At 41.1% G+C, this 26,104-nt stretch overlaps 1 protein-coding gene across 11 annotated transcripts in view; it reads left to right on the top strand.

Moving 5' to 3' along the window:
• The window catches only part of LOC121458928 (BRCA2-interacting transcriptional repressor EMSY), a 68,934-nt gene extending 44,456 nt beyond the window's left edge, over positions 1-24,478 (top strand). For 3 of the 11 annotated variants that reach the window (XM_041668345.1, XM_041668343.1, XM_041668341.1), the window contains 9 exons: positions 949-1,122; positions 1,669-1,867; positions 11,460-11,624; positions 13,378-13,533; positions 14,240-14,281; positions 16,621-16,772; positions 18,435-18,995; positions 19,821-20,300; positions 22,624-24,478. In XM_041668345.1, coding sequence (XP_041524279.1) covers positions 949-1,122; positions 1,669-1,867; positions 11,460-11,624; positions 13,378-13,533; positions 14,240-14,281; positions 16,621-16,772; positions 18,435-18,995; positions 19,821-20,300; positions 22,624-22,818 — 2,124 coding nt within the window. In that variant the 3' untranslated portion in view covers positions 22,819-24,478. Of the gene's footprint in view, positions 1-948; positions 1,123-1,668; positions 1,868-11,459; positions 11,625-13,377; positions 13,534-14,239; positions 14,282-16,620; positions 16,773-18,434; positions 18,996-19,644; positions 20,301-22,623 lie in introns of those variants that run through there. The other 8 variants (XM_041668346.1, XM_041668344.1, XM_041668342.1 and 5 more) reach the window with 6 other exon arrangements.
• The last annotated feature ends 1,626 nt before the right edge of the window (positions 24,479-26,104 follow it).

The raw sequence follows: 26,104 nt of genomic DNA, 5'->3' as shown, positions 1-26,104 counted from the left end.
TAAAATTAAAAAACTGCTACTGTGAAAACTGCTAACTTTTATGAAATTTAATTTGAAAATTATAAAATAAAACTGTGCTGATATTAAAACTGTGACCAGAAACTGGTACTTCAGAAGAAAACAAAGGGCTGAGGGTAAGGATTAGTGGTAGAGCATTTACCTAGCATCTCTGAAGCCCTGGGTTCAGGCTCTAGCAGCACATGTGCACACACACACACACACACACACACACACACGCACACACAGAAAGAGAGACAGACAGAATAAAGCAGGTGAAAATTCAGAAGACGGTGAAAGGTTAATGGGCTTGAATCTGTAATAGACTAAAGTGGTATTCATACGTACTGGTAAGACATGAGAAGTGCTGTAAGTTTCTTCCCCCTTCCCTCCATGGAGCCTTGGAAAGAATGTCAATATCGTTTGTCTTTCTATCTCTCCATAGTTCTTTCTACAGCATCCTGCTCTGTGCTCCTTATTTGTCTGTGTATGTTTATCTGTGGTATACTGCACCATTTTTTTGTTACATAAATAATTCACTTCAGGTTATTAAAAAGTAAAAATTAGTGTGGGAGATGACTTACAGTTTCAACTCTCAGATATAACAGTTGTTAAGGTTTTAGTGTATGTTCTTCCAGAAATTTCTGTTTTAATATAGGTATTCTATGAGTAGGGCAGTATAAGTTCTTAGATGTTCTCAGATGTGGTGATTTTTAAAAACTTACCTAATTTTTTTTTTTTCCCTTCTGGCTAGAAAGTTGGTCAGATGACTTACAATATTTAACTAAGTCCAGGATTTTTTAATCACTTTTGTGTACTTTGTTGCATAATCTACAGTCCTTTTCCCATCCTGGCAAAATCTTTCTGTCCTTTTTCAGTAAAATGGCAGTTGTTTGTTTTAATAATTTAAATGCATATAAATCTACTGAATAATGATTGGCTTCAATCTAGGGAGAAAAGACTCTGCAGACAGTGCCAGCTGGAGCAAAACCAGCTATCATTACTGCCACAAGACCCATCACCAAGATGATTGTAACACAGCCCAAAGGACTAGGTTCCACAGTCCAGCCAGCAGCTAAAATCATCCCCACAAAAATTGTCTATGGACAACAAGGAAAAACGCAGGTATGTTGTAAGATGTGGTAACCTTTTGAATATTTAAAATTCTCAGGTAGAAATTTTCTTTCCTTTTCTCCAGAAAATCAGAGTTTTATTCTGTGTACTCACATTGGGAACTCCAGCTCTAGAGGATTCAAAACCCTCTTCTGGCCCCTGAGGGCATCCATATACATACACAGACACACAAAAAAATAAAAAGAACCATATCTGTTGCAGTTTAGCATGTCCCATTTAAAATATTGTGCATAGCTTAGCTTCTTGTTCATCTGTGGAGTGAAATAGTCTTTGGTAAGCAATACCGGACCCAAAACCTAATAATAAATATGCATGATGATAATTTCTTTATCTGGAAATGGCCTACAAGTTTAGCTTCTGTTGTTCTTTGTTTCTTTTTGAAATTTCGTTCTAGCCAAAGCTGTCTTGGACTTAGTGACAGTCTTCTAGCCCGTCCCGAGTGCTGGGGTAATAGACATAAAGCACTGTGCCTGGCTAGTTTAGTATTTAAATGGTGCTCTGACATTTCATCTGGGCATGTTTCTGATTTTCTTCTAGGTTCTCATTAAACCCAAACCAGTGACATTTCAAGCTACAGTTGTTAGTGAACAAACAAGGCAGCTGGTAACAGAAACATTACAGCAAGCATCCAGGGTCGCAGAGGCCGGTAATTCATCTGCTCAGGAAGGAAAAGAAGAACCACAGGGTTACACAGACAGTAGTTCCTCTTCCACGGAGTCCTCCCAGAGTTCCCAAGGTAAGACTTATTGTACTTCTGATTGCACAAACCCTGATAACACTGTGCCTCAGTTTCCTCTAGGGACTCCAGACCAAACTTGTATGCTCGTAGTTCTTTTGATTTGATTTGATTTTGCCTGTTTAATAAGTGAGTTGATGTTTCATTTTGATATAGCTTACCATTCTTACCTCGTGTCAAATGTTTATCAAATTGTTGATAGATTAAAGGTGATGTTTTTATCAGGTAGGTAGTATTGATCTGGGCAGAGCTGTAGTTTCCAGATGGTAATGTTTATGTTCTACTCTTTGGTTTGGGTAAGTAGAAGAAGTATATAAGAAAGGAATATGCTTTTAGAATTGATTATTGCTGAACCTTGAGAAAGAGTCAGGGTGGCCAGAGGTGAGCAGTAGGTGGGTAGCTGTGCATCCTGTTTGTATGGAGTCCTAGTTTATGTTTGTTATTCTGCCTAATTATGAGTAACATTTCCTTTAACCCTCAAAGTTATTAGAAACTGAATATCACAGTAGGAGATAATTTTCAGTATTACCATCATTATGACGTTTATCTAGGAAGTCTCTACTCTGAAGCTCTGAGACATTGTCTTCTGTTCATATGACTCAATTATCCTGACTGCCCTTATTGGGTGCTACAAACTGAGGATCCTGTCTGAAATACTTGGGATAACAAGTGTCTTGATTTCAGATTTTGTATTTGTGTGTTAGTGTTTGTGTATGCGTGTGTGTGCATGCATGCATGAGAGAGAGAGTGGAGAGATCTTACAGATGGGATTCGAGTCTAAACATGATATTCATATATGTTTCCTATAAACCTTATACACTTAGTCAGAGGGTAAGTTTCCAGGTTTTTTCCTGCACATGTTCTGACTGACCGTCATGTGAGGTCGGGTGTGGGATTTTCTGCTGGTCGTGTCACTTAGCTCAGAAAGTTTCAGTTCATGGAGCATTTTGGATTAGAGTTTTTCTGCTTATGTTTATGTCTGTGCTTATACACTCTTTTTTTCCTCCTAGTCCTTGTTCCTCTCTTCCTCTGCATCAGCCTTGCTGGCATGCCTGCTGCTTTTTTATTTTTTTAAACACTGTTAGAAAGCACATTTTTTTGATATCATACCCTTCGTTATTTTTAATTCTTTAACGATGCCTTCATATTTGTTTTACATAGTTTGATGTTTGTTGAAAATTATTTGTTGGTTTGTACTATGCACTAAGAACTGTGTTAGACCCTATAAATGTTGAGTAAAATACAGTTCTTGCCTCATTCCTGCTCCTACCTTAGAGAAAAGGTTCCACACAGCCCAACCTGCCTTTCCTCTCTGTAGTGACCTTGGCCTTGTGCTCCTCCAGCTTTTGTTTTCCTAGTGCTGGACGGACAGGGGTACCACCACACCAGGAGATTTAAAAAGATTTACCTACAATTGCAGCATACAAGTTTTTGTTAGTGACGAACAAAATTATTCCGAAGGCTATAAGTCCACACTCCAAGAAAATGAGAAACGTTCATTCACAAAACAAGTCGACTTTAAGATGATCTTTGAAAGCTTGTTAATTACAGAAGAAGCTGCTGATTTCAGTAAACACCACAACACCGATTTTAGAAAGTAGATAGTTTTCTTCAGCCTGTCATCAGGGATTATAATAACTTGCAACGTCCTTTACTGATATCTGTTTTATCTTCCTGCTGAGTGTGAATCTGTATGTAAACTAGTTATGTGTAGCTCTTATTACCACTGATTTCTATTTACTTATATTTTGTTTTGTTTGCTTGATTGGAGGCTTTATTTTTTTTTTAATTTATTCTATATGTGTATGAGTGTTTTGCCTGCATGTATGTTTATGTACTGATGTGCCTGCCTGGTTCTGGAAGAGGTCAGAATAGAGCATTCATTCTTCAGGGACTAGAGTTATACACAGTTGTGAGCAGCCAGTGTTCTTAACCACTGAGCTATCTCTCCAGTTTTTTTTTTTTTTTTTTTTTGTATTTTATTTTTTGGTTCTGAGGATGAAACCTATAGCCTTATACCTGGCTAAACATATGCTCTCCCAGTGAACAATATCCACACCATTGCATTACTGCTTCTGTCTCTAGTTTCTTTTCTGTTGTGTCCATTGCATGTGTGTACAATTTTAAAGTTTTCTTTCAGCCAGTTGAGAGTAGTTATAGGTACCAAATCCTTTTACCTCTAAATTACATTTTTAGGTCTCTGTTTGTTATAGGCTATCCTTTTTGCTACTAAATCACCATTATCAAAGTCAAGAAATTTAATGTCATTAATAGTACTATTATCTAATTTATAATTCATGTTGCCATACTACCAGTTGCTAAGTGATGCTCCTATGGTGTGTCTCCTAGTCACGTCCAGCCAGGGTCACACATTATGCTCCGCTGTATTGCATGCAGCCATCCTCTTCCGTTTGCCCCTCTTCTTGTCACTGTGTGACCCTGATTAGTCATTTGCCACACTGATAAGATGAACACTTGGTTAGGACGCCTGCTTCTGGTTTTCCCCACTGTGAAGTTAGCGCATCCCTCTCTGGGAGGAGTTACTCTGAGGCTGTACCCACAGGGTTCCTCATTAATCACTTATCCACAGATGTAACATCTGTAGATGATTCTTTAAAGTTCATTATTCTTTGTTCTATTCTAAGGAAGAATCAGTCTTTTTTTTTTTCTTTTTTCTTTTTTGCTTCAAAAGTCCTAAGGTTCCTTCTTAGTATATCCACCCCCACAAGGAGACATCTCAGCCCCATAGCTGAATCCTGAACGGTGTCTTCATAGGTAGGGTAGACACCATGGACGTCCTCCTGATGTGAGACTTGACCACCCTGGCAGGGCTCATCATACCACATTATGCTTCTGATACTTCTTTTTAAATGTTAATCACTTTGTTTTGTACTTTTATTATTTCCTTCTCTGTTATTGTCTCAAGGATAATAATAGCCAGGGAATGAGTAAGCTTCATGCTTATAAACTCATTTTAATTCCCTCATTCCAAACCATTGTATCCCCTTTGCAGTTTCTCCTAACCTTGCAGGAGCTCTTGACTGTTGCTTGGATACCAACAGACAGTGAGTTAACCAAGACTCTTAGATCAAAGACACTTTTGCCTAGGTCACTCACTGGAAATCAGACCATATATTTTTGTTTTCAGTGCTTTTTTCCCATTCCTAAACATTTCTTCTGTTTTTTCTTTCTTATATTTATAAAGGATATCCTTACTGGTTTCCAGATTTTTAAAAAGTACTGGTTTGTTCATTTATATCCAGTTTTATCTCTAAAGGTTTTTTTCTTTCTTTTTTTGGGGTGTGTGTGTGTTTGTTTTTTGTTTTTTAAGACAAGGTTTCTTTATGTACCCCTAGCTGTCCTGGAAGTTGCTTTATAGACCAAACTGACATGAGAGATCTCTATGCCTCTCTCTCCCGATTGCTGGGATTAAAGGTGTGCACCACCACCGTCCATCTAAAAGGTTTTAAAGTGGATTAAATGCAAGATTATATTAAGCAAACCAGAAGAAAACAGGGAGATGAATTCAGAGTTGAGAATTCAGAGTTGAGAAGGAACTGGGCATGAGGCAGAATAAGTGTCATAAAGACATTGTTTTACGTCAGAACTCAGTCCCTGGAGAGCCATCATCTTAGGCATTTAGAGTGAAGACAATTTAAAAAAAACGCCCCCCTCCCCGCCCAGAACTTCATTAGCTAATTTATTTGGTAATTTATATTGTTAAGGATGAAAACTAGGATATATAATTACATAATATAAAATGTTTCCCAGTGTTTTTGACAACAGAACCCTCTTTTGCAGAAAATTTGTGGAATTGATGTTCTCTAGAACATTAGGGTAATACTTCAGAGGGAAGGTTTATATTGTCACATAGAAGGAATATAGACCAACTTGGGCTTAGCTTAGAAGAGCTGGCTTAGGGAGGTAAACATCTGGTAATCATTTTCTGTGAGGAAGGATTGGGGGGGATAGATTAGTTGGGAGTAGTCTGGGAACCGTTAGTCATGTTGCAATCTGTGATATAGATGAAGGAAGTGTTTGGGTCTCTGTGGGTAAGTGGAGAGACAATAGTACTATTGTAGAAACCACAGGGAGATCTTTATATCACAGCAGCACAAGAGAAATGAAGGAACTGTTAGAGAGCCGTGGGTCCTGTGGGACTGTAGGGTGAATGGATGGTAACATTGACCTTTAAGTCCCTTCTGACCGAGAGGTCTTGAGACTATGGAAGTGTGATATAGACAGTTTATGACAAAGGCATAGAGATGCCTGGGTTTGCCTTTGAATGTAACACTAAAGTATGTATTTCTGGTACCTAACATAGAAGACATTCAATAAATAATTGTTATAACATGTAAGGGAAATCCGCAGCAGGCCACCATCCTTGAGAAGTATGGAGGGCTAGTTCTAGGCATGCCAGTACCACATTGTCATGTTAAAGTGTCGGAAGGCTGGACACCTGAGTGCACATTGCAGAAACAAGTAGTAGCAGTCAGATCAGCCTCCAAGTGTCCTGTGATCAAATCATCACTAGGTCTGAGCCTAAGCCAAAAGAGCACAAGAGGGGGAGACTGTGAAGGGTTTTCTCCTAGGGTCACATTCTCATTTTGTATCGTAATGGTTGGGGTTGTTCCATGTAGACAGAAAGAGATAGCACAGTCTCCCAGTCCCTATGGAATGGTTGTATTTGAGGAGATGTTACGTGGTTAGCACTCCTGTATAGAAATTTGTTACTTTTTCTATCTTTTCCACCGTATTTTTACACTGTCCCTACTTTCAATATTCAGTGTATCTCAGAGTTGGGTTGAAGAGACTCTCTTTGCCTATATCACCAATGAGAAGACAGAAACCCAGACTAGTCTGAAACTATATGGCTCAGATTATATGACATCCAATTGATGTTCCTCCTGGGTGCTCAGATTATAGGCTTGTAGGCACATTATTCTGTCCTGCCTGCCAGCTCCCAAATAACCACACCGAGACTTCTTATTAACTAGGAAAGCTTTGCTGATACCTTAGGCTTGTTACTAATTAGCTCATGCAACTTAAATTAGCCCATATTTATCAGTTTACGTGTTGGCACATAACTCATGACATTTACCTCTGCCCTAGTCTAGAACTAGACTTTCATAGTTTTCAAGGAGCCAGAGTGCTCTCTGTCTGGCCCTCCCACCTGGACCTCTGCCTGCTTAGCCATTGGCCATTTAGCTGTTCATTAAACCAATGAGAACAACATATCTTCACAGTGTACCAAAAGATTGTTCCACAACATTTGCCCCTTTTTGTCTAATTATAAAAAGGAAGGTTTTAACTTTAACATAGTAAAACTTTATACAACAAAAACAGTTATCAAGAGTTAGAGTTACAATATTCAGTCCATTTGTTTTTGGCAAATTTAGAAAAAATTCTGTATTATCTATCTTGTCTTTGTGGATCTAAAGTTTCATACCTAATTTACTTTTTATCATAACTAAAGAAAACTATAAGTTTAACTATTTAGTCTTTAACTCCATCAAAGACGCCAAAAGGAAATAATATTACCTAATGGCAGGGGCATCTGACTACCTGAACAGTCACCTAAAGTTCTTCTGCAATGTTGGGGCATCCATCTTTGATATACAGGCCTGGAATATCTGACAGGCTTTTCTGAGAAGGAGGAAAATTTGAAGGCCTGACCTACCTTGTCTTGGTAAAGTTCAGCAGTCACTTTCTTTTGTGTTCTATTTGTCCAATTTGGAAAGAGAAGTTTCTTGCCCAAGTGGCTAGGTTTGCCACAAAGAAAGTAAACTCCATATAGAGGTTCTTCAATGCCCATCATCTTCTCTGAAGTAGATTGGTGCTGTCAGTAGCAGATTTGTCTCATTGTCATGAAAAGCCTCAGGTTATTAAACATCATTAATACCATAATCTGTATGTCTTTGAAGTATTTGAAGACCATCTGTCATCTAATATCTGTTTAACCTTGAAAGCATACCTAATATGACTACAAGTTTTATTATTAGAGATGTATTTCTTAATTATACATTGCAATTTAAATGAGCAGCATAAACACAATACCCCAAACAAGAGTAGAGTATGTCCATACAATATAACAAAAATAACTTTAAACTTGTACCAATAAACCAAAACCAATACCAGTGTAAAATATTTTGAGATTAGTAGTTGCTTTTTGGATTAAAGAATGTTTAATAAAGCCTTTAATAATAAACCCATCATTTCTATACTATATCCCCCCTTTTTCCTTTAGAATGAGATCTGTGTATCTAACTCTTTTGTTTAGGTCTTTTTCTGACCATGACCAATGATAACTTATCTAACTTCCCCAAATGATGACAAACATCCATAACCCATTTCTTGGGAATGTGGACATTGTTTTCTCTAGACTGCTTTCTGTTGTCAGGGGCCACTAACATCTTTGGGGGAAACTCTGGGAGATCAGGATAATGGTCAAGTCCTGACTGGAGGTGGAACTGCAACTGAGGAAATCTGAGCTGTTGGACCACCTGGCCTTCGTTTTTATTGCTGTCTCATCTCCTTGCTCTGAAAACACATAAACTTTCAAATGTACACAAGTCAGCCAAAGATGATTTTTTGTTTTATATTTGAGCAGATAAAATATACATCACCTTTCCTGTAGTTTTTTTAGGTTTATGTTTTATGTCTGTAGCCAGGATTTCCAGGGGATCTTCCTTGCTCAAACCTGATCTTCTTCAACCCTGAATGAATCCTCAGCCTTTTGTTTTCTGTGGGGACAAAACTATAACTTTTTGCATTTTGAAGTCAAGACTCTTAAAACATAGAGGTTGGTTTGATCCAGCAGCATCCATAACCAAGTGTGTCTCAGCAACTGTCACCCATTCATCAGCCATCAAAAGGTTTATTACGTTACAGGATGCTGACTCCCTGTAATTTTCATCTTTACATGGCTTTTTTTTTAAATAGCTACTCTTTCTTTAAAGACTATAAACTGCTATGCAGCTTAGCTAATGGCTGCTGGCTGCTGGCTCCACCCGGGTGCCTTTGTTTCCTGAGAACCTGACCGCATGGTGGAGGTACTGACAGGAGCCATGTTTCTCGCTCCAGCTTTGGGAAGTTTCTGGGTCCACGGTGCTGTAGGTGTTTCTGCCTAGTCGCGTGCCATTGAGTAGTGTGCCGACCGCTGCTCATAAACCCCACGCAGGTGCTTGAGCCTCTAAAAAGAGCCATGCCTCTGCTTGTTGATAGCACTGAGCCTACCCCAGAGTGTGTGGTCATCAGAAAGACACATTTTACTGTTTCAAACTCTCTCAGGCTTTATGTGGATGTATGTGGACCCCCATGGGGTGCCATTTGTAGCTGAATTTTCTCTCCCACCTGCCAGCTCCCAAATACCCACACAGAGACTTACTAATTATAAAAAAAGCTGGTCCAATAGCTCAGACTTGTTACTAACTGCTTCTTACAACTTAACCCATACTTACCCGTTTACATGCTGCCACATGACATTTTCCTGCCTCTCCATCTGGCTGGCCACTCCTCCCTTCTTTTTCCCAGAGTTCCCCCTGGACCCAGAGTTCCTGTCTATACTTCTTCCTGCCTAGCTGTTGGCCATTTAGCACTTTATTAAATTAATAAGAGCAACACAACTTCACAGTGTACAAATACATTGTTCCACAAAGGGCTTGTGCTCATCATTCTTATTTTTAAGAACTTAAGTTATATAAAATAGTGTTTTCTTAGTATAATCAGTTTCAAGTTAAAATTTTGATTATTGGGATACTAGGGATGTGTTTCAGTTGAAAAAGTGCTTGTTTGGTATACATGAAGGCCTGGGTTCAATCCCCAGTTCTATATAAACAGCATATATATATGCCTGCAAATCCCAGCACTTGAGAGGTGGAAGTAGGAGGTTCATGAGGTCAAGGCCATTTTGACTGCTAGAGACCTTGTCTCTAATCAAACAAACACAATTTCCTGTATTTCTTCTTCTATTATGTGAAGAAAAATTACAGTATTTTTCACATGGCCTTTGGTATTATAGGCAACAACAGCTGGTCTTGCACATGTGGTAGGAAGCTTAATAGAACTGGTGTGTCTCTGGTGTGATGTTTTCTACTCAGGGGTTTTGTTTCTTAAAGACAGGGTCTCAGATAGTCCAGTTTGATCTCAAACTCCTGCTCCTCTTATTTCACCTCCCATATTCTGGCTTCCAAGCCTGTGCCACCACCCCTGACCTGTCTAATGGTGATTACGCATTCTGAACCTTTTGTATATTTTCTTCAGGAAAATTGTTTCATTATAAGAATTATTCCCTTGCTCCAGTATTTTTGGGCATCCTCCTGACTTTCAGATGTAATGTTTTCAGAGGGTGGACTTCCATGTTTTTTCTTGTATTTTTGAGCAACCAGAAGACTTTCTGATGCTTTAACTAAGCAGCACAAGGAAAAGCAGTCTCTTTCCTTGTTCTAATCATTTGATGTTTACCCCAGGACGTGAAGCTATCTCTCCATTTCTGTTTCCCCCATTGCGATGTCCAGATCTGAGCCTTAGGGGTCTTATCTTTGTGTTCTCTGCATTTCTTTATGCAGTGTCTTAGACATAGTGCTCTGGCTTATTTGGTTTATAGAGAGCTCTTAAGTATGTGTTGCTTAATCTGATGCACATTCTGTATTTCTATGTGTGCCTCCACAGCTTGGACATAAAGAACTTCTAGTGCTGAAATTTATTTTCCAACCAACTTAAATAAAATCGAGTTTTCAGTCACCTCCCAACAACCACATTTCTGCTGACCTTTATAGTTCATTAAGGTTATTTATATATCATCATACACCTTATAATAATGTTTTGCTCTGCAGTGGACTGTAAATATATGATGACAGTTTGGGGTGCTGTGTCGCTGACATGTAGCAAGCTGTTTCTTCTCAGTATGGAAGTGTGTTCTCACAGTGACACCATTGCCTAAGGTATTCCTCGGAATGGCATTAGCATCACAGACTATCAATGTGTTATACCCACCAGTCTTGTTCTTATTCAACAGTAGAGCTAAGACCCGAAGAATCATCTTGCTAGTAACTGACAGGGTTGAAGCTTTTCACCTGGCTTTGACCTGTTAGACTTGTGTTACGTCATGATCTTTCTAGACTGACTCTCTTTCCTTACTGTCCCAAGTACTCAGGCTGTGTATAGAAATGTTTTCATGTGCACTGGGGAAAGCTAGTCTCCTAGAATGTTTTGCTTTTGGTAAACACAAACAAGCATTCACCTTTATAGATGCACACCTGTGTAGGCAGCAGTTAGCATATTGAATTGTACTGTCTTTTTACATGTTCGTCTCCTCAAATAGACTGTGTGCTTTTTGAGCATTCTTGGATTATTCTGTGGGTTTCTTGAACTTTTAAATGTGGATCCTGATATTTAGGTGTCCAGTGTAAGCTAAGTGAGTGAATGAGTAAGTGAGCTCAGAAGTGAGAGACAGTGTGCCTTCTGATAGCTGCAGTCTTCTTAGAGAAGTCAAGTGTGACGTTTACATTAAATACGAAGATAAAAAAAAATGCTTTATTTTAAGAGAAACTTTGTTTATAGGGTTTGTTTTTTTTTAACTAATATAAAACAGATTCCCAGCCTGTAGTTCATGTAATTGCTTCCCGGCGTCAGGATTGGTCAGAACATGAGATTGCAATGGAGACTAGCCCTACCATAATATATCAGGATGTATCCAGTGAATCACAATCAGCTACTTCAACAATCAAAGCTCTGTTAGAACTCCAACAGACAACAGGTATGAACTCACATGCTCAGCTGATGAAGCATGTTTTCTCTAGAGATGGGTTGTGCTGGAATACACCACTGTTGCATAGTTTCTCCCCTTCTGGACTTGTTTGTAATCACTGTTCCTTAAGATACACGTCGGAGTACGATGTATAGATGGAGAGTTGTCATTAGAAGACAGACAGACAGACAGGGCTGACTTCTGTTTCAGATGGACAGTCCTCTTGCCAGCAGGAGGGATGGGCTTGTCACTTGTAAGCACAAGTGGGACACAGATCGAAGGGTCCCTGCTGTCCTCATTGACGCTGCCGGAGCAATTTTGCACCATAAAATGCCATTAGACTTGATTGTAAACATGCTCATGTTCTCACCTTATTTTCAGATTGATTGATTTATTTACTTCTTGTGTAGGTTATCCACTAGAGTGTCTGTGTGTAGTAAGAGTCTGTCGATATTTGTAGTTACTAAATATCTTTGATATCTTCTAGGACACCCCTATGTAAGTTACACTGAGTTTTCTGCTATAATAGGACATTTATGTGAATATTTTGGGGGTTGTATTGATGATCTCATCTAACCCTTTCATGTTTTGGAGAAGCTAGCTGACATTGAGAAAGGTTACCCACTTGTTCAGTGGCAGGATCCTGGCCAGGGCCAGGATCACAGCAGGGTTTGGCTTCTTTGTTTAAAATGATTGTTCTCTTTTTTCTGATTCTGCTCTTGGTGGGAGCTGTCTTTTAGTGGACTTAGTTACTGAAAACTGTGTATTGTAAATTCTATGCTAAACTGTATACTTATATTTGATATAAATTGTAGATGATTCCTTCTAGTAATATTATTTTTTAGCCTTGGGTACATTTTGTAGCTGCTTGTCTTTGACAGATTCAACCATTTCCATCAATCATTTATATAGATAGGAATGTTGAGTAAAGAGATTTTGTTGAAAAAGTGGTAAGAAGTTAAAAAATATATCTATACATATACTACTATATGTATAAATTAAATACATTTATACATGTGCACTATCTGTATTAATTAGAGGCTGTTTTATCAGACACATAAGCAGAGAACCTGTTTTTATCCTAACAGTGAAAAACTTTGTTTTATTCTTTAAAAGTCATTAAAGACTTATAACACTTTTTTGGCCATACCTTAAATTACACACACACACACACACACACACACACACACACACACACACACGGTCTCACTCTATAGCTCAAGCTGGCTTGGATATTGCCCAGGTCAACACTGAACTCTGCAGTCCTCCCTCAGTAAAGGCTATATGAATTTCCCCCTTGTGCTGAGGATCAAACTCAAGACCATGTGTGTGCTGGACAAGCACCTGACCTCTGGGTGCCATTCCCGGCCCTTAGATTTTGAGTAGATCAGATGAAGTAATCAATCAATGGGAGGTGCTATTCTGGGGTGTACCCCAGAGCAGTATACCCCAGTGCTGTTGTGTACTGGGGATACAAAGGAATAGCATCCTGGGAGGAGTATGTAAAGAGAAACAACTGGCTGTCTGGAGTAACAGGGGGACTTGAGTGTGACTGACTAGGAAGTATTGTAGGCTGCTGGGCGTGGTTATGCAGGCTGCAGGCTATCCAACCACACTGAGCAGTCTGCAGTTTTCAGTTCATTGTCTTTCTAGTCACTGCATTGTGGCACCCCAGAGGTCTGGTTCATTATTCCCATAGACAACTCTGGTTTTAGTGTTTGTTTATAATAAAAGTTAACTTTTCCCCGACTTTTTTATGCAGTAAAGGAAAAATTGGAATCTAAACCAAGACAACCCACTATTGACTTGAGTCAAATGGCAGTACCTATTCAGATGACCCAGGAAAAGAGACATTCTCCTGAGAGTCCATCCATTGCTGTGGTAGAGTCAGAACTAGTTGCTGAATACATCACCACTGGTAGGTGTCCTCTTGCAACGTAGTATTAAGGTAGTGCTGCCTTTGTGGATCTCCTGGGTGCTCATGTGGGGGAGGTCATAGCTTTATATCTTAGCTCTTCTGTTTGTTTTCAGAGCAGATCGGCATCTTTGGGGGTTTTCCTGACCTTTTAATCTCAATCATTCTCTCTCTCTTCCCCCCCCACCCCACACACACACATGGGAAGCAGATTAGATATTTACCTATGGTCCAGCAACCGAATACTAATGAGATTTTGGGGATGGTACTCATGGAGAAGTGAAATTCTTTGTCTTGCATTCAGGTGAGGTCACACCTGGAATATTGCACACTTACTTAGCTTGAGAACTGGTGAAGCTCATGATGTGAGTAACCCAGGGTAAAAGAGAGCAGACACCCGGGGTTTGTTTAAGCAGTGGTTAAGGGAGAAGGTAAAGTTTCCGGTATCTGAAGATTCTAGAGGCCATAGGGAAACGGGAGTTCTTTAGTGTTATTGAGCAGATACTGCGACTCATGGGTGAAACTGCCCAGAAAGAAAATCCAGTGACGATAATAGAAAACGATGAACTTCACAGATACTTAGCAGAAAGCCATTGGTGCAGAGGCCGGTGTGCTGGAGCACTGAATGTTGGCGCCTCCAGAAGTCTAGACAAACACGTAGTGAATAGATGAAAGACCTATGATTTCTTCCCTTACTTATCCTTTTCAGAACGCACTGATGAGGGGACAGAGATTACTTTTCCCCTTCTAGGTAAGTGGTGTGCATCCATTTGTAACATAATGAAAGGTAGAGGATGATTAGTTATGGGGAACTACTTAAATGGATGCGCTCTGCTCTGCTCTGCTCTGGTAGAGGGAAGGTAAGCTCCACTTAGCGAAGGGAAAGAAAGGTTATTTTGCAAAGTAGAGGGAAAACGAACTCTTTGCTGAAGGAAAAAAAAAGAATTGTCTAGAGAAATGGATGACTGTGTGGGGCCTCTGTGGGCCAGCTAAGGTCGCGCCATCTGTTTCGTAAAGGCCTTTCCGCGGCCTCCATCCCTTGTCCCCACCACTCACGCCTACAGCAGTGTCGGGCAGCTAGCTGCTCTGTGCCCTGTGAGTGCTAGTGTTGGGGTCACTGAACTTTAGTGACCTACATATGAGCATTTGGTAAGAAAATACTAATAGAAACTTGAAGGAGAATTATTTTTACATAGTATTTTTTGATATTTTGTTAAGTCTAATTTGTTTCTTTAATTTAAAAAGTCTTACTACTGGGACTGGAGAGATGGCTCAGCAGTTAAGTATGGATACTGCTTTTCCAGAGGTCCTGAGTTTGGTTCCCAGTACCCATATTCAGTGGTTCACAATCCCCTGTAATAACTTAAGATCCACGTTATCAAATACCTTCCTTTAGTCCCTGTAGGCACCCAGATATATGTGGTGCACACGCGCGCGCACACACACACACACACACACACACACACACTCCAAAATAAATAAATTAATGAATGACTAAATCTTTAAAAAAAAAAAAGCTTACTGTAATAATTATGAAAGCTAGTATGGGTATCAAAATGGTCTATATAATTAAACATTTTCATCAGAAATTTATTGTTATGCTTCAGATGTCATTCATTTTTTATATTGCTTTCATTTAAAATTTTCATTGATTTGCTTGCTTGAGTTTAATGTCATAATTTTTTTCCTATTTAGTTCTATTGTGAATGATTTCAGTAGTACTTTAAATCCTGGGTCTTTATTTTCAGTTTAGCTGAGACTATGTGGAAGATTATTAAGTCATATAATCTAAAATACACATAAAAGCATACTGTGAAATGCAGTGAGGTAGTCCACTGCAGCATAAGAGGAGTCCAGGGGATGCTGTCTGTAACCTCATGGCGCATCCGCGGCATTTGTGAGTGTATAAAGAAGAGCATTGTGACCAGTCACAGCTGGACTCTAGTCCTTAGACCACCACACACACGCTTTGATCTTAGGTGCAGCTCACTCTTTCTAAGCGTGGAGCAGTGCTCCTTGAAATTGAAGCTAAGCTATATAACCTTACAGTTATGGGTTATTGGAGGAGTTTTCATACTCTCAAAACTCTTAGCTCATTTACAGATTTGTTTTTTACCTGTTCTTGATTCAAGGGTTTCCTTCCCAGTAACTAAAGGCATTTGAGTATTCTATGGGTTTGGATGTGGCAAGTGTCTATACTGTTAAAACTTGAAGTTGAGACCAATGTGGGGCTGGAGAGATGGCTCAGCAGTTAAGAATACTTGTTCTTCCAGAGGACCTAAGTTCAATTCCCAGCACCCACATGGCCACTTAACCTGTGTGAAACTGGTTCCAGGAGACCTAACACCCATGGCAAAACACCAATGCACATAAATAAAAATAAATAAATTTTAAAAAAGAAGGAAATGCGGCTGGTAAATGATGACATCTATAAAGATGAGTAGTGTGAATGAGCCCTGTGGTGGGAGAGGAGGAAGTGGGGTTGATCCCTACAGCTTCACTCTTGCTGGTCTGTTTGAGCTAAAACTGAAGTGGCAGGCAGAGCAACCTTTTTTTCCTGTTGATCCTTTGTTTAAGGACCAATTTCGACCCATTTTTTTTTTCATTTGCCTTTTGTAAGAAAAAAAGCAAATTTTTATTATTCCACTGAAACACAGGTAAGCAGCCAGGCTCTGAGTTTTGGTGCTTTAATAGAAACCAAGTGGCTCCAGATTCACAGGAGAGAGACGGGACCTTTGTGCAGCGTCGTTTTGTCCTGTGACGTTCTCTCCACTAGAGGAGCAGTGCGTGTCGGGCTGTGGAAACGCTTTGTTTCCCTGTGAGCTCAGTGGGCTAAAGTCTCTAGAGAAAACCCAACAGTTCACAAGAGGGCGCTGCTTTAAAGGCAAGTTCTCATGGTGCCTCTCTGCACATCCCCTCCACATACAGTGGCTCTGTTCCCATTTTGCAGATGAGGAAGTGGTTTCATAAGATCTTAGGGTTTACAGAGTTCCTAGATACAAGTTCATGCGTGTGTTTAAAATGATGGTCACTGCTTACTGTTGCTGTGGTGATTTCTGAGGAAACATCACCCACCTCCTCTATTTTCAGTCAGCCATCGCTCCCAGCCCCAACAGCCTTCCCAGCCCCAGCGGACCCTGCTCCAACATGTGGCTCAGTCACAGACTGCGACACAGACTTCAGTTGTGGTAAAGTCCATCCCAGCGTCTTCCCCTGGAGCAATCACCCACATTATGCAACAGGTTGTATCTCTTCTTTTTCTTCTTTTGTTCTGTAACCTCTTTATTCCCGAAATAAGGTTCATTTATTTTCTATCTGAATTGTAGAATGTATGTGTAACTCATCCATCTGTGAGGAACGAATAGTCTGAATTGGGGTCTGGACACCAGGAAATAATTAGAAAGCAGTATTTTCTTGTTTTTAACGTTGCAGAGACTCTTGGCATTTCAGAAGGGTTGGGCTGTCTGGGTGAGTCTCCTAACTTCAGAGTTGGTCACTGTGTCTCTTACTATTGCAGACGAATTTACTAATGGTATAAGTAAGATTTTTCAAAACGAAGTAGCATTTGACTTGTTCGGCTGTTTGCTAAGTTTGTTTTTGCTTTTATTTTATACTTTATAATGAGTCCTCATGAGGCCATTATGAACAAGAAGGGAAAGAAATATTTTACTCCTTTAATTATGTGTGACCAGTAAAAGAAGATTCAACAGGAAGGAAATGAATTGATATCAGATAGGAACCTGGTATTCAGTGAGGAAATAGTGAGGAAAAAGAAAGCTATGCTGTTAAGTTGATTTTTGTGTGACGACATGTTTTGAGCTGTAAGTACACCTCATTATGATTCTGAAAGGTAGGTATATCGTACCTCTTTCTAGCCAAAATCGTGTAACTTGCTCCAGGTGGCAGAACCATGATTTAAACCTATAGTGGCATTTCTGCCTCATAGCTTCATTGTGGGTATCAGATTCGCTGTGACTCTCCTTAGTGACTTGGCTGCCAGCAAACCCGAAAGACAGTGAAGAGGCGCTGAACCACAACTGTGTGTGTATCAAGTCTGATCCAAGGGCACGTTCCACTTTTGAAGTTAGAGTAATGGTGTACTGTATGACAAGGCAGCAGGAAAGCTAGGATAAGGTGGATTTTGTTGTGTCCCGAAGGAAAGCCACCCGTCTCAAGATTTCACTGGGTGGGAGCTCTTAGTCTGTCCTGACATTGATCTTTCTTATATACAGAGAGGCCAGAGAGCCTGGCTCTAACAGTTGCCCTCAGTGTTAGATAGCTAGAGCACAGTTAAGATGAACTGACCCTGGGCAGTCAGTCTCCTTGCCCACGAAGAGGAATGCCTTGTCCCCTGGCTCACTCCCTTCTAGCAAACAGGTCTCTAGGAAGCTGTGGCCTAGTGAGTCTGGACTCTGAGGTGACATAACCTCTCCTCAGAGAGACCTGCTGTGGAGATTGGGGTGGACGTATCTCCAAGACAGTCTAGCTGACCTTTGGGGTTAAGGGCTTGCATGTGGCTAAAGAGGGCTTTCCCAAGCCTTGGTTTTGCAGCCTTTAGACAGGTGAGTGTCCCTCAAGCACAGGCTGAAGTGTGGCTCCTGACCCGGGGAGCCACCTGTTCTTCAGGGCACCTCATTCCCCTAATCTATAGATTTGGGGTTCTCCAGGACTTCCTGTGTAATAATGAGTGGACTGGATTTTGAAGTAATTACTGTTTGAGAGTTCAAAATATGGGTTTTGATTAAAAGCCCATGAAGCTTTGTAGTCTCTTTAGGCTCCTCTAAAAATATCGGAATGAATCTCTAATATTTTCCAGTTCAAGAAAAATGTGACACTGTAGGTGGTTTTTGTTTGTTAGTTTGTTTTTTCTTATTTCATTCTTATTTTGTGTCTCTTTTACTTAGGCATTAAGCAGTCACACTGCTTTTACCAAACACAGTGAGGAACTTGGAACTGAGGAGGGTGAGGTTGAAGAGATGGACACATTGGATCCTCAGACAGGTCTGTTTTACCGATCTGCCCTGACTCAGTCTCAGTCAGCTAAACAGCAGAAACTTAGCCCCCAGCTGGAGCAAACTCAGCTGCAAGTGAAGACTCTGCAGTGCTTCCAGACCAAGCAGAAACAGACCCTCCACCTGCAGGCAGACCAGCTCCAGCACAAGCTCACGCAGATGCCCCAGCTCTCCATCAGACATCAGAAACTGAGTCCTCTCCAGCAGGAACAAGCACAGCCCAAGCCAGATGCACCGCACACACAGCATCCCGTGGTGGCCAAAGACAGGCAGCTTCCTACCTTAATGGCACAGCCCCCGCAAACTGTAGTACAGGTGCTTGCTGTGAAAACCACGCAGCAGCTCCCTAAACTACAGCAAGCTCCAAACCAACCAAAAATCTACGTACAACCCCAAACTCCTCAGAGCCAAATGGCGCTCTCAACGTCATCAGAGAAACAACCGGCAAGCCAGGTAACAGAATTTTGATAGCTTGCAAAATTACTTCTCTGTTTGTGGGGGTTTGGGCATAGGTGAGGTTTTTTGTTTTGTTTTTTAAGGTTGTCATCACAGCCAGCAGTGCTTCCTCCAAGCAAGGGAACCCCAAAGCCTCATTGTGCTGGTGTTGGTGTTGGGGGAAAAGCACTCTGAGAGCTGAGCTTTCCTAGGCCGTTTCTAAAGAATCACGTCAGCTAAGTAAACCGCAGGCTTTTAAGGAACAAAATTGACCATCTGTCTTCCTTTCGTCTAGTTGATGAATTTACCCTCTAGATTTATCACCTAGATAGCAGAAGAAATACGTGGATAATCAAAAGAAAAATTTTATTAGCACTAATTGATAATTCTGGACTGATGTGTGTGTGTATATATATGTATATATTTATATATTGCAAATACATATATAGAATATGTTTGTACAGTTGTACTTTGAAGGAAAAGATTGAAAAATCCAACTCACTTTTAATTTTAAAAGTAGATTATGTGAAATCATTTGAGCGGGTCGAAGGTATCTCGGGATGTAAATCTCAGAAAAACTAGGCTGCTGTGATTTTTTTTTTTCCTTTACTGCCTCAAAGCTTGGCTGGCTGAACAAAGGTTCTTTCAACCCCTCCTCTTTCCCTAGGTTCCTTAAAAGAAAACAGATCCTTCCCATCCAGCCCTCTTACTAAAACATGGAGCTTCAAAATGTCTTCTAGTATACTGCACAAATGTTTCTTTTACCATATTTTCTGGAGTGTTTGATTAGTTTTTCCTCAAAGAGATGTAGCTATAATACACACAACCCCAATTTGTTTTCAGGTGGAGCAGCCAATTATAACCCAAGGATCCTCTGTTACAAAGATAACATTTGAGGGGCGCCAGCCTCCCACAGTTACAAAGATATCTGGTGGCAGTTCTGTTCCTAAGCTGACGTCACCAGTTACAAGCATACCTCCCATTCAGGCCTCTGAGAAGACAGCAGTGTCAGACATTTTGCAAATGTCTTTGATGGAAGCTCAGATTGATACAAATGTAGAACATATGGTAGTGGATCCCCCAAAGAAGGCTCTAGCCACCAGTGTGCTCGCTGGTGAGGCAGGAGCTTTGCCCTCCACCCACATGGTGGTGGCAGGGATGGCGAAATGTAGAGAGTCCTGTTCAAGTCCATCTGCTGTTGGCCCTTCCCTAACGACCAGAAAGCTGGAAGCAGCAGGAGTGCCTGCGACAGGCCAGTTCATGCGTATTCAGAATGTAGGCCAAAAGAAAGCTGAAGAGAGCCCAACAGAAATTATCATCCAGGTAAGACCCGGAAGGAAAACAGACGCCTTGGGCAGATGGGAGGTTGTGGGCTTGATACATTTTGGGGTGTCACCAGACCAGCCACTCTAAGGTGGTAACAAAAAGCAGAGATAGGTTTTTTTTTTTGAGTTGGTTTAGAGACTATTACAATATACTAATTTATATTTAGCTTTTTTTTATTGTTGTTTGTTTTGAGAGCAATCACAGAAACTTGGTAGATAAGATCACACAGCTCACTGTGTGATTTAGGGACCATGTGTCTTTGTGTCACCCCGATTTCATGTCACTCACAAGGTCATTGCTTTCCGAGGCTCACATTTTGGGCTGCGTGGTCTGACAAACTGGAATATAAGTGTTTGGATTTCAGGGACACTTTGTAAACATTGCTTGTTCCTCATCTGAATTTGTGGTTCCCAGAATAGTCAACTTCAGCCGGCTGGAATGTCTGCAGAAACACGCTCCCCATGTGTGTGTCTAACTTGGCATAACCATAACCATTGCTTCTTATGTCAGTGTCATTTGATCACCTTGTTGAGGTGTTGTCGCCACCGTGGGCAGTTCATCGGCAGCCTCCTTCTCTGCCTTTATCGTCTGTCCTAAAAGCCGTCCGCCATTCTGTGTTGTAGGTTAAGGTTGATGACTCAGACTGAGTCAGACTAGCCCTTAGGGGTTGTGTTTTATTTCAGTCTCTAAATGCAAGATTTTCAGACTTAATTTTCCTTGTTATTGGCAGTTTTTATTTGTTCCAAACTGGTACATAGTTTGCACAGTATGAGAGCAGCCCATTTCAGTTCACTGAGAGTTCCCACTTACGGACCTGTGGAGAATCTAGAATTGGCGTAGAGCCACTGCTGTGTGCTTCAAAGTTCATAAATAAACTTCCCATTTGCGAGAATGCAGATTAACCATAATTAAACCAAATGAGACATAATACGAGGGCTGATAATTAAGATGTGTCAAAAGTAGCTGTTAAATTATTCAATTATTTTTCCCATCTATAAAAATAATTTAGTGAATTACATATTTCTTAACAAAAGGTTTTGTTGTGATTGCTGGTCTTTGCCACTCACGACTGTGGCCTGCACTACTGACGTCACTCTCATCTCAGTCTCCTCGTCGGGCGTGGGAATAGTCATGCCTCGTTTGTAGAGTGTGTGTAAGGGACACCTAGCACAGTGACTGCCTCAGTGTGTGACCAACAGATGGTAACTCTTGCTGGTTTTACTAAAATGGATTGTAACATCTGGGGGCTTAGATGGCCATACTCATTTGGGGTGGCGTAGTTGAAATGTTTTTCTGCATTGTATTAGCAGGAATGAAAATGCAATTTATTCATGTCCAGGATTAAGAGCAGAAGTGTGATATAGCTGATATTCCAGGCGTGGTAGTGCATGCTTATAATCCCCACACGTGGAGAGTAGAGGCAGGAGGATGGGAAGTTTAAGGTCATCCCAGCTACATAGTCTGTTCAAGGCCAGTTTGGGATACTTGAGACCCCCGCTCCAACTTTGAAGATAAAAGATTCTGGTAGGACCATAAGTCACCAATAAGTGCTTACCAAGGGGCTCCAGCCAGTGTTAACGTAGTAATTTTTGTTGTTGTTGTAGTTGTTGTTATTTAAATGGCAGATTTTTGGCATACCTTTATTACTTAGTTGCGATAAAAGTGTTTTGCTGTGACTAAACAAGTTGGTTTCCTCTTTGAACCACCGAAGAGGCTTAAAACCGATTGTGTGTCAGCAACAAGTCATTCATCTTGAAGATGAAGAACAAAATATTGTATCATTCAGGCTGGGTGCGATGGTGCATGTTTTTATTCCCATAACTTGAGAGGCAGAGGCAGGTGGATCTCTGTGAGTTTTAAGCCAGCCAGGATTTCATAGTGAGATCCTGTCTCAAAAAACAAAACTGATAAAATTCAGATAAGATGGAAAAAACAAAGCAAAAGGCCTAGCTTTTAAATGTGCAGGAGCCGTTAGCCTTCTTTGTTAGAAGAGGCCCCAATAAAGGAGTACAAAGGCCACATTGGTTGTATGGGATTTGAGGTGGAATCCAGCATTAACCTTGACAGCTGTGTGACCTGAAGGACATCTTTCACCTCACGGTTGCTCACTTATAACATGAAAATGATAATCTCATTCATACAACATTGCCACGGAATGTAGTAGAATGCCCTATGTGAGATCTAGCACAGTGCTCCATGTGGAAGTTGTCTGGTCCATGCCAGCTTTCTGTTTTCTGTGCCTATTTCGGGGCGGGGAGGGGGTGCATTCCCCGCTACCTTTCTCCACTGTAAGCACACTGTCCCGCATCTTCTTTTCCAGGCCATTCCCCAGTATGCTATTCCTTGTCACTCCAGCTCCAACGTGGTCGTAGAGCCCAGTGGGCTTCTTGAGCTAAACAACTTCACCAGTCAGCAGCTGGATGACGACGAGACGGCCATGGAGCAGGACGTGGACAGTAGCACGGAGGATGGGACTGAGCCCAGCCCCTCCCAGAACTCTGCCGACCGCTCCTAGTCTTCAGACACCCGAGTGCACTTTAAAGCCTGCTTGGTTACCAAGTGTCCAGGGAAACTTAGAAAAGCACTTTGCTCGTTTAGGCTGTGGACTTAGAAACACAGCGTTCCAATAAGACGTTGCTGCAGGAGCAGCATTTTAACAAGATAAAACTCACGGAGGAATGTACTTTTTAAGAAATAGAGAAAAAGAAAAAAAAAAAAGGAAAAGGTGCACACCCATGGAGCCCTGGTGTCCTGCTGAAGCTGGGAGTGGAAAGAGACTTCCTGTGAGTGGGTCCCAGCTGCCTTCCACTGGGCAGATGCCACCAGAGGATATGAAAAGGAAAAGGAGGAAAATGTGGAGCGTTTGTATTTTTGAAATGATGTATCTGAACATTCTTTCAAAATTGTATTTGTTTTTGCATATCCCTGGAGGTATTGATTTGATTAACATTTTACATTTGGTCAGTTCATGGTTAGTTTATGGAGACCTAGGGAAGTTCTGGCATTGACGAGTCCTTGCCAGAGGGTGGACATCAGACCGCTGACTGGGAAGTGTTTGGGGTAGCTTGTATATGCTCCTTGGTTGTATACTAATTTATTGTGGTATTCCACACTTGCCTATTTATTTAATGTAAATGTTTCCAAGCAGGCGGAATCCCTTCTCCTACATGTCCTAGGAAGCCAGATCACCTGGCTTTCCTACCTCCCTTCCCCCCTTTAAGAAGATGGATTAGAGGAGGTTTGGTCGCAAAGCAAAGGAAAAGACGTGTCTAGCCCAAAGGAAATGTTGAGCAGTGTCGAGGAGAACGAACTCTGTCGTTCATGCTCTCTTGACACCCAAGTTGCACACCCATGTTGGACTGAGACTTTGAGAACAACTTTTACTACTTTTGTTTAAGCCCCTTTGAAAGTGTATGGAAAAGTTCACTCGCAGATCTAAATGTAATGTTTTTAAGTTTTTACTTTTCTAGGGAGCAGTTTGTTTACGTGCTGTTTTTTGGTCTTGTGATTGCTGTCTATCACAAGTTGAGTGAAGGGTAAGGGATGGGAGGGAAAGAATTTTGACAAGCTGTGGAAAAAGAAACTATACTTTTCATTTTTAAAAAGTGTAAATAGAAAAGTTTTTAACGGTTTTATATGAATTTCACTATAAATAAGCATTTTAAGACTGACAGATGTTGAACTGTATATACATTTATCAGCGTAACTGCCCAGGTTATTTTGGTGCTGAAGTACTGTAAGTCGAAGTTACCAACTGCCTCCTCATCTTCGCGTCTCCACCTGGGAAGCAGAGGCTGTGGAAGCCGCAGTGAATGACTCACACCAGAGCGAGGGCATCCGTCCCTGAGACACGCCTGCTCTTCTGCCAGGTGATGGAGCTGTTGGGTAGCGTATTATTGTACAGATTGGTTTCAGCCACTGTGGCTGTTTCTAGCTGAGACAGAATCTAACCTCTCTCGGGTCATAGGCATCTTTAAGAATGTGACTAAACTATGAACTCAGTCACCAAAAATATGCACATGCCAGTACACACGTTAGATTTTGCATACAATTTTCGGGGCTTGTGGGCTCCCAAGAGCATCCGTGTATTCCAGGTTCAACCCTCTGTTATAGTCAATCCATTGCTTACAGGTGTAAGTTTTTATAAAATAAAATGCCTTTTGAATTCACGTGGATCAGGAAAGAAGAGCAAACTTGAACAAGTTATGTTTCATATCGTCTGTGAGCATAGCATACCAGTGTCCCTCTGAGAATTTATTCTTACTGTGTTCCAGCAACTGAAATGCCAAATAAGTCTACATTTAAAAAGTCACATGTGTACACACACACACACACACACACACACGAATTAATTATTTTTCTTTTAATAGTTCTAATTTCAACTAGAGCATGAATTTATGAGCTAATATTCATTCCCTTTTCAGTGCCAGGTATGGCTCTAACCACCAAGGATACTGCAGTGAGCAAATGGAAAATCCTACCCATCTGGAGCTTACAAACAGGGCTTCCTGCTTGTGAAGGAAGGGGAGAAGAAGCAGGAATGATTCTGGGGTCCTCTCTTTCTCTCTCTCTCTCTCTCTCTCTCTCTCTCTCGTTGGCACATATTCAGTGTGTGTATTTGTGGTTTTGTCTGTGTATGTGGAGGGCAGAGATCAACCTTGAGGTTGTTGCTCAGAAGCCATTTTCCTGGTTCTTGTTTTTTTTTTTTTTAAAAAATTACATTTTATGTATTTTATTTATGTGTATATGTGTATTTATTATGTCTATGTATGTTACATGTCTGGAGGGCAGCTTGTGGGAGTCGGCTCTCCTCCTACCATCTAGGTCCTGGGAATCTGACTCAGGCAGCCAGGCCTGGCAGCAGGTGGCTCTACCCACTGAGACTGGCCCCCACCTTATTTTCTGAAGCAGGGATCTGGAGCTAGCTGGCTAGTCTAGATTGGCAGTCTACAGTCCCAGGAGCTGCCTGTCTCCGCTTCCCCGGTGCTGGGGTTAAAGACGCAGTTATGGCCGGGCGGTGGTGGCGCACGCCTTTAATCCCAGCACTCGGGAGGCAGAGGCAGGTGGATCTCTGTGAGTTCGAGGCCAGCCTGGTCTGCAAGAGCTAGTTCCAGGACAGGAACCAAAAGCTACGGAGAAACCCTGTCTCGAAAAATAAAAACAAAAAACAAAAAACACAGTTACGGCCCGGCTCTTGGAGTGAGTGCCGGTTTTCATGTCTGTGTAGCAAGCATTTTACTGACCTTTCTCCTCAGCCCCAGCACTAGCTTTCTTAGGAACATTTTCATCTAAGTATATAATATTCTTTGACCACACCCCAGGTCCCCCCATGCACATCCCTTTATTTTACACATGTGAGTGTTTTATCTATATGTATCTGGTGCACCGTGCACATGCACCTGGGACTGGAGTTACAGAGACTTGCAAGCCACCATGTGAGCTCCGGGAAGTGAACCCAGGCCCTCTAGAGGTTTCTTCTGTGGAATGATGATGATAACGTGGATGGATCCATCTCCAGACGTGCTTTGCTGAAACTGATAGCGTTATTTCTTTGTCTCATGTTTAAGTCCATAAATTAAAAGTGATTGTCAGCTGTCTCTGAAGGCTACTTAGAGGTGATGAGATTCATCTCTAACTCAAGTTGGTAGAGGGCTTGCCTCGATTGCACAGAGCCCTGAGCTTCACCTCCCAAGTATGTGTAGTAAATGAAATCCAGAAGAATGTATCACTTAAATATACATTTTAAAATTGCATAGCATCCTGTGTCTGTCTTAGGTTTTAAGCATAGATTTAACATTACG

This window comes from Microtus oregoni, unplaced genomic scaffold, assembly GCF_018167655.1.
Source record: "Microtus oregoni isolate MIOR12 unplaced genomic scaffold, Mior012 000018F_ref0000195, whole genome shotgun sequence".
Lineage (NCBI taxonomy): Eukaryota > Metazoa > Chordata > Mammalia > Rodentia > Cricetidae > Microtus > Microtus oregoni.
The sequence above is the reverse complement of the archived record's forward strand: the minus strand, read 5'-3'. Positions and strand labels throughout refer to the sequence as shown.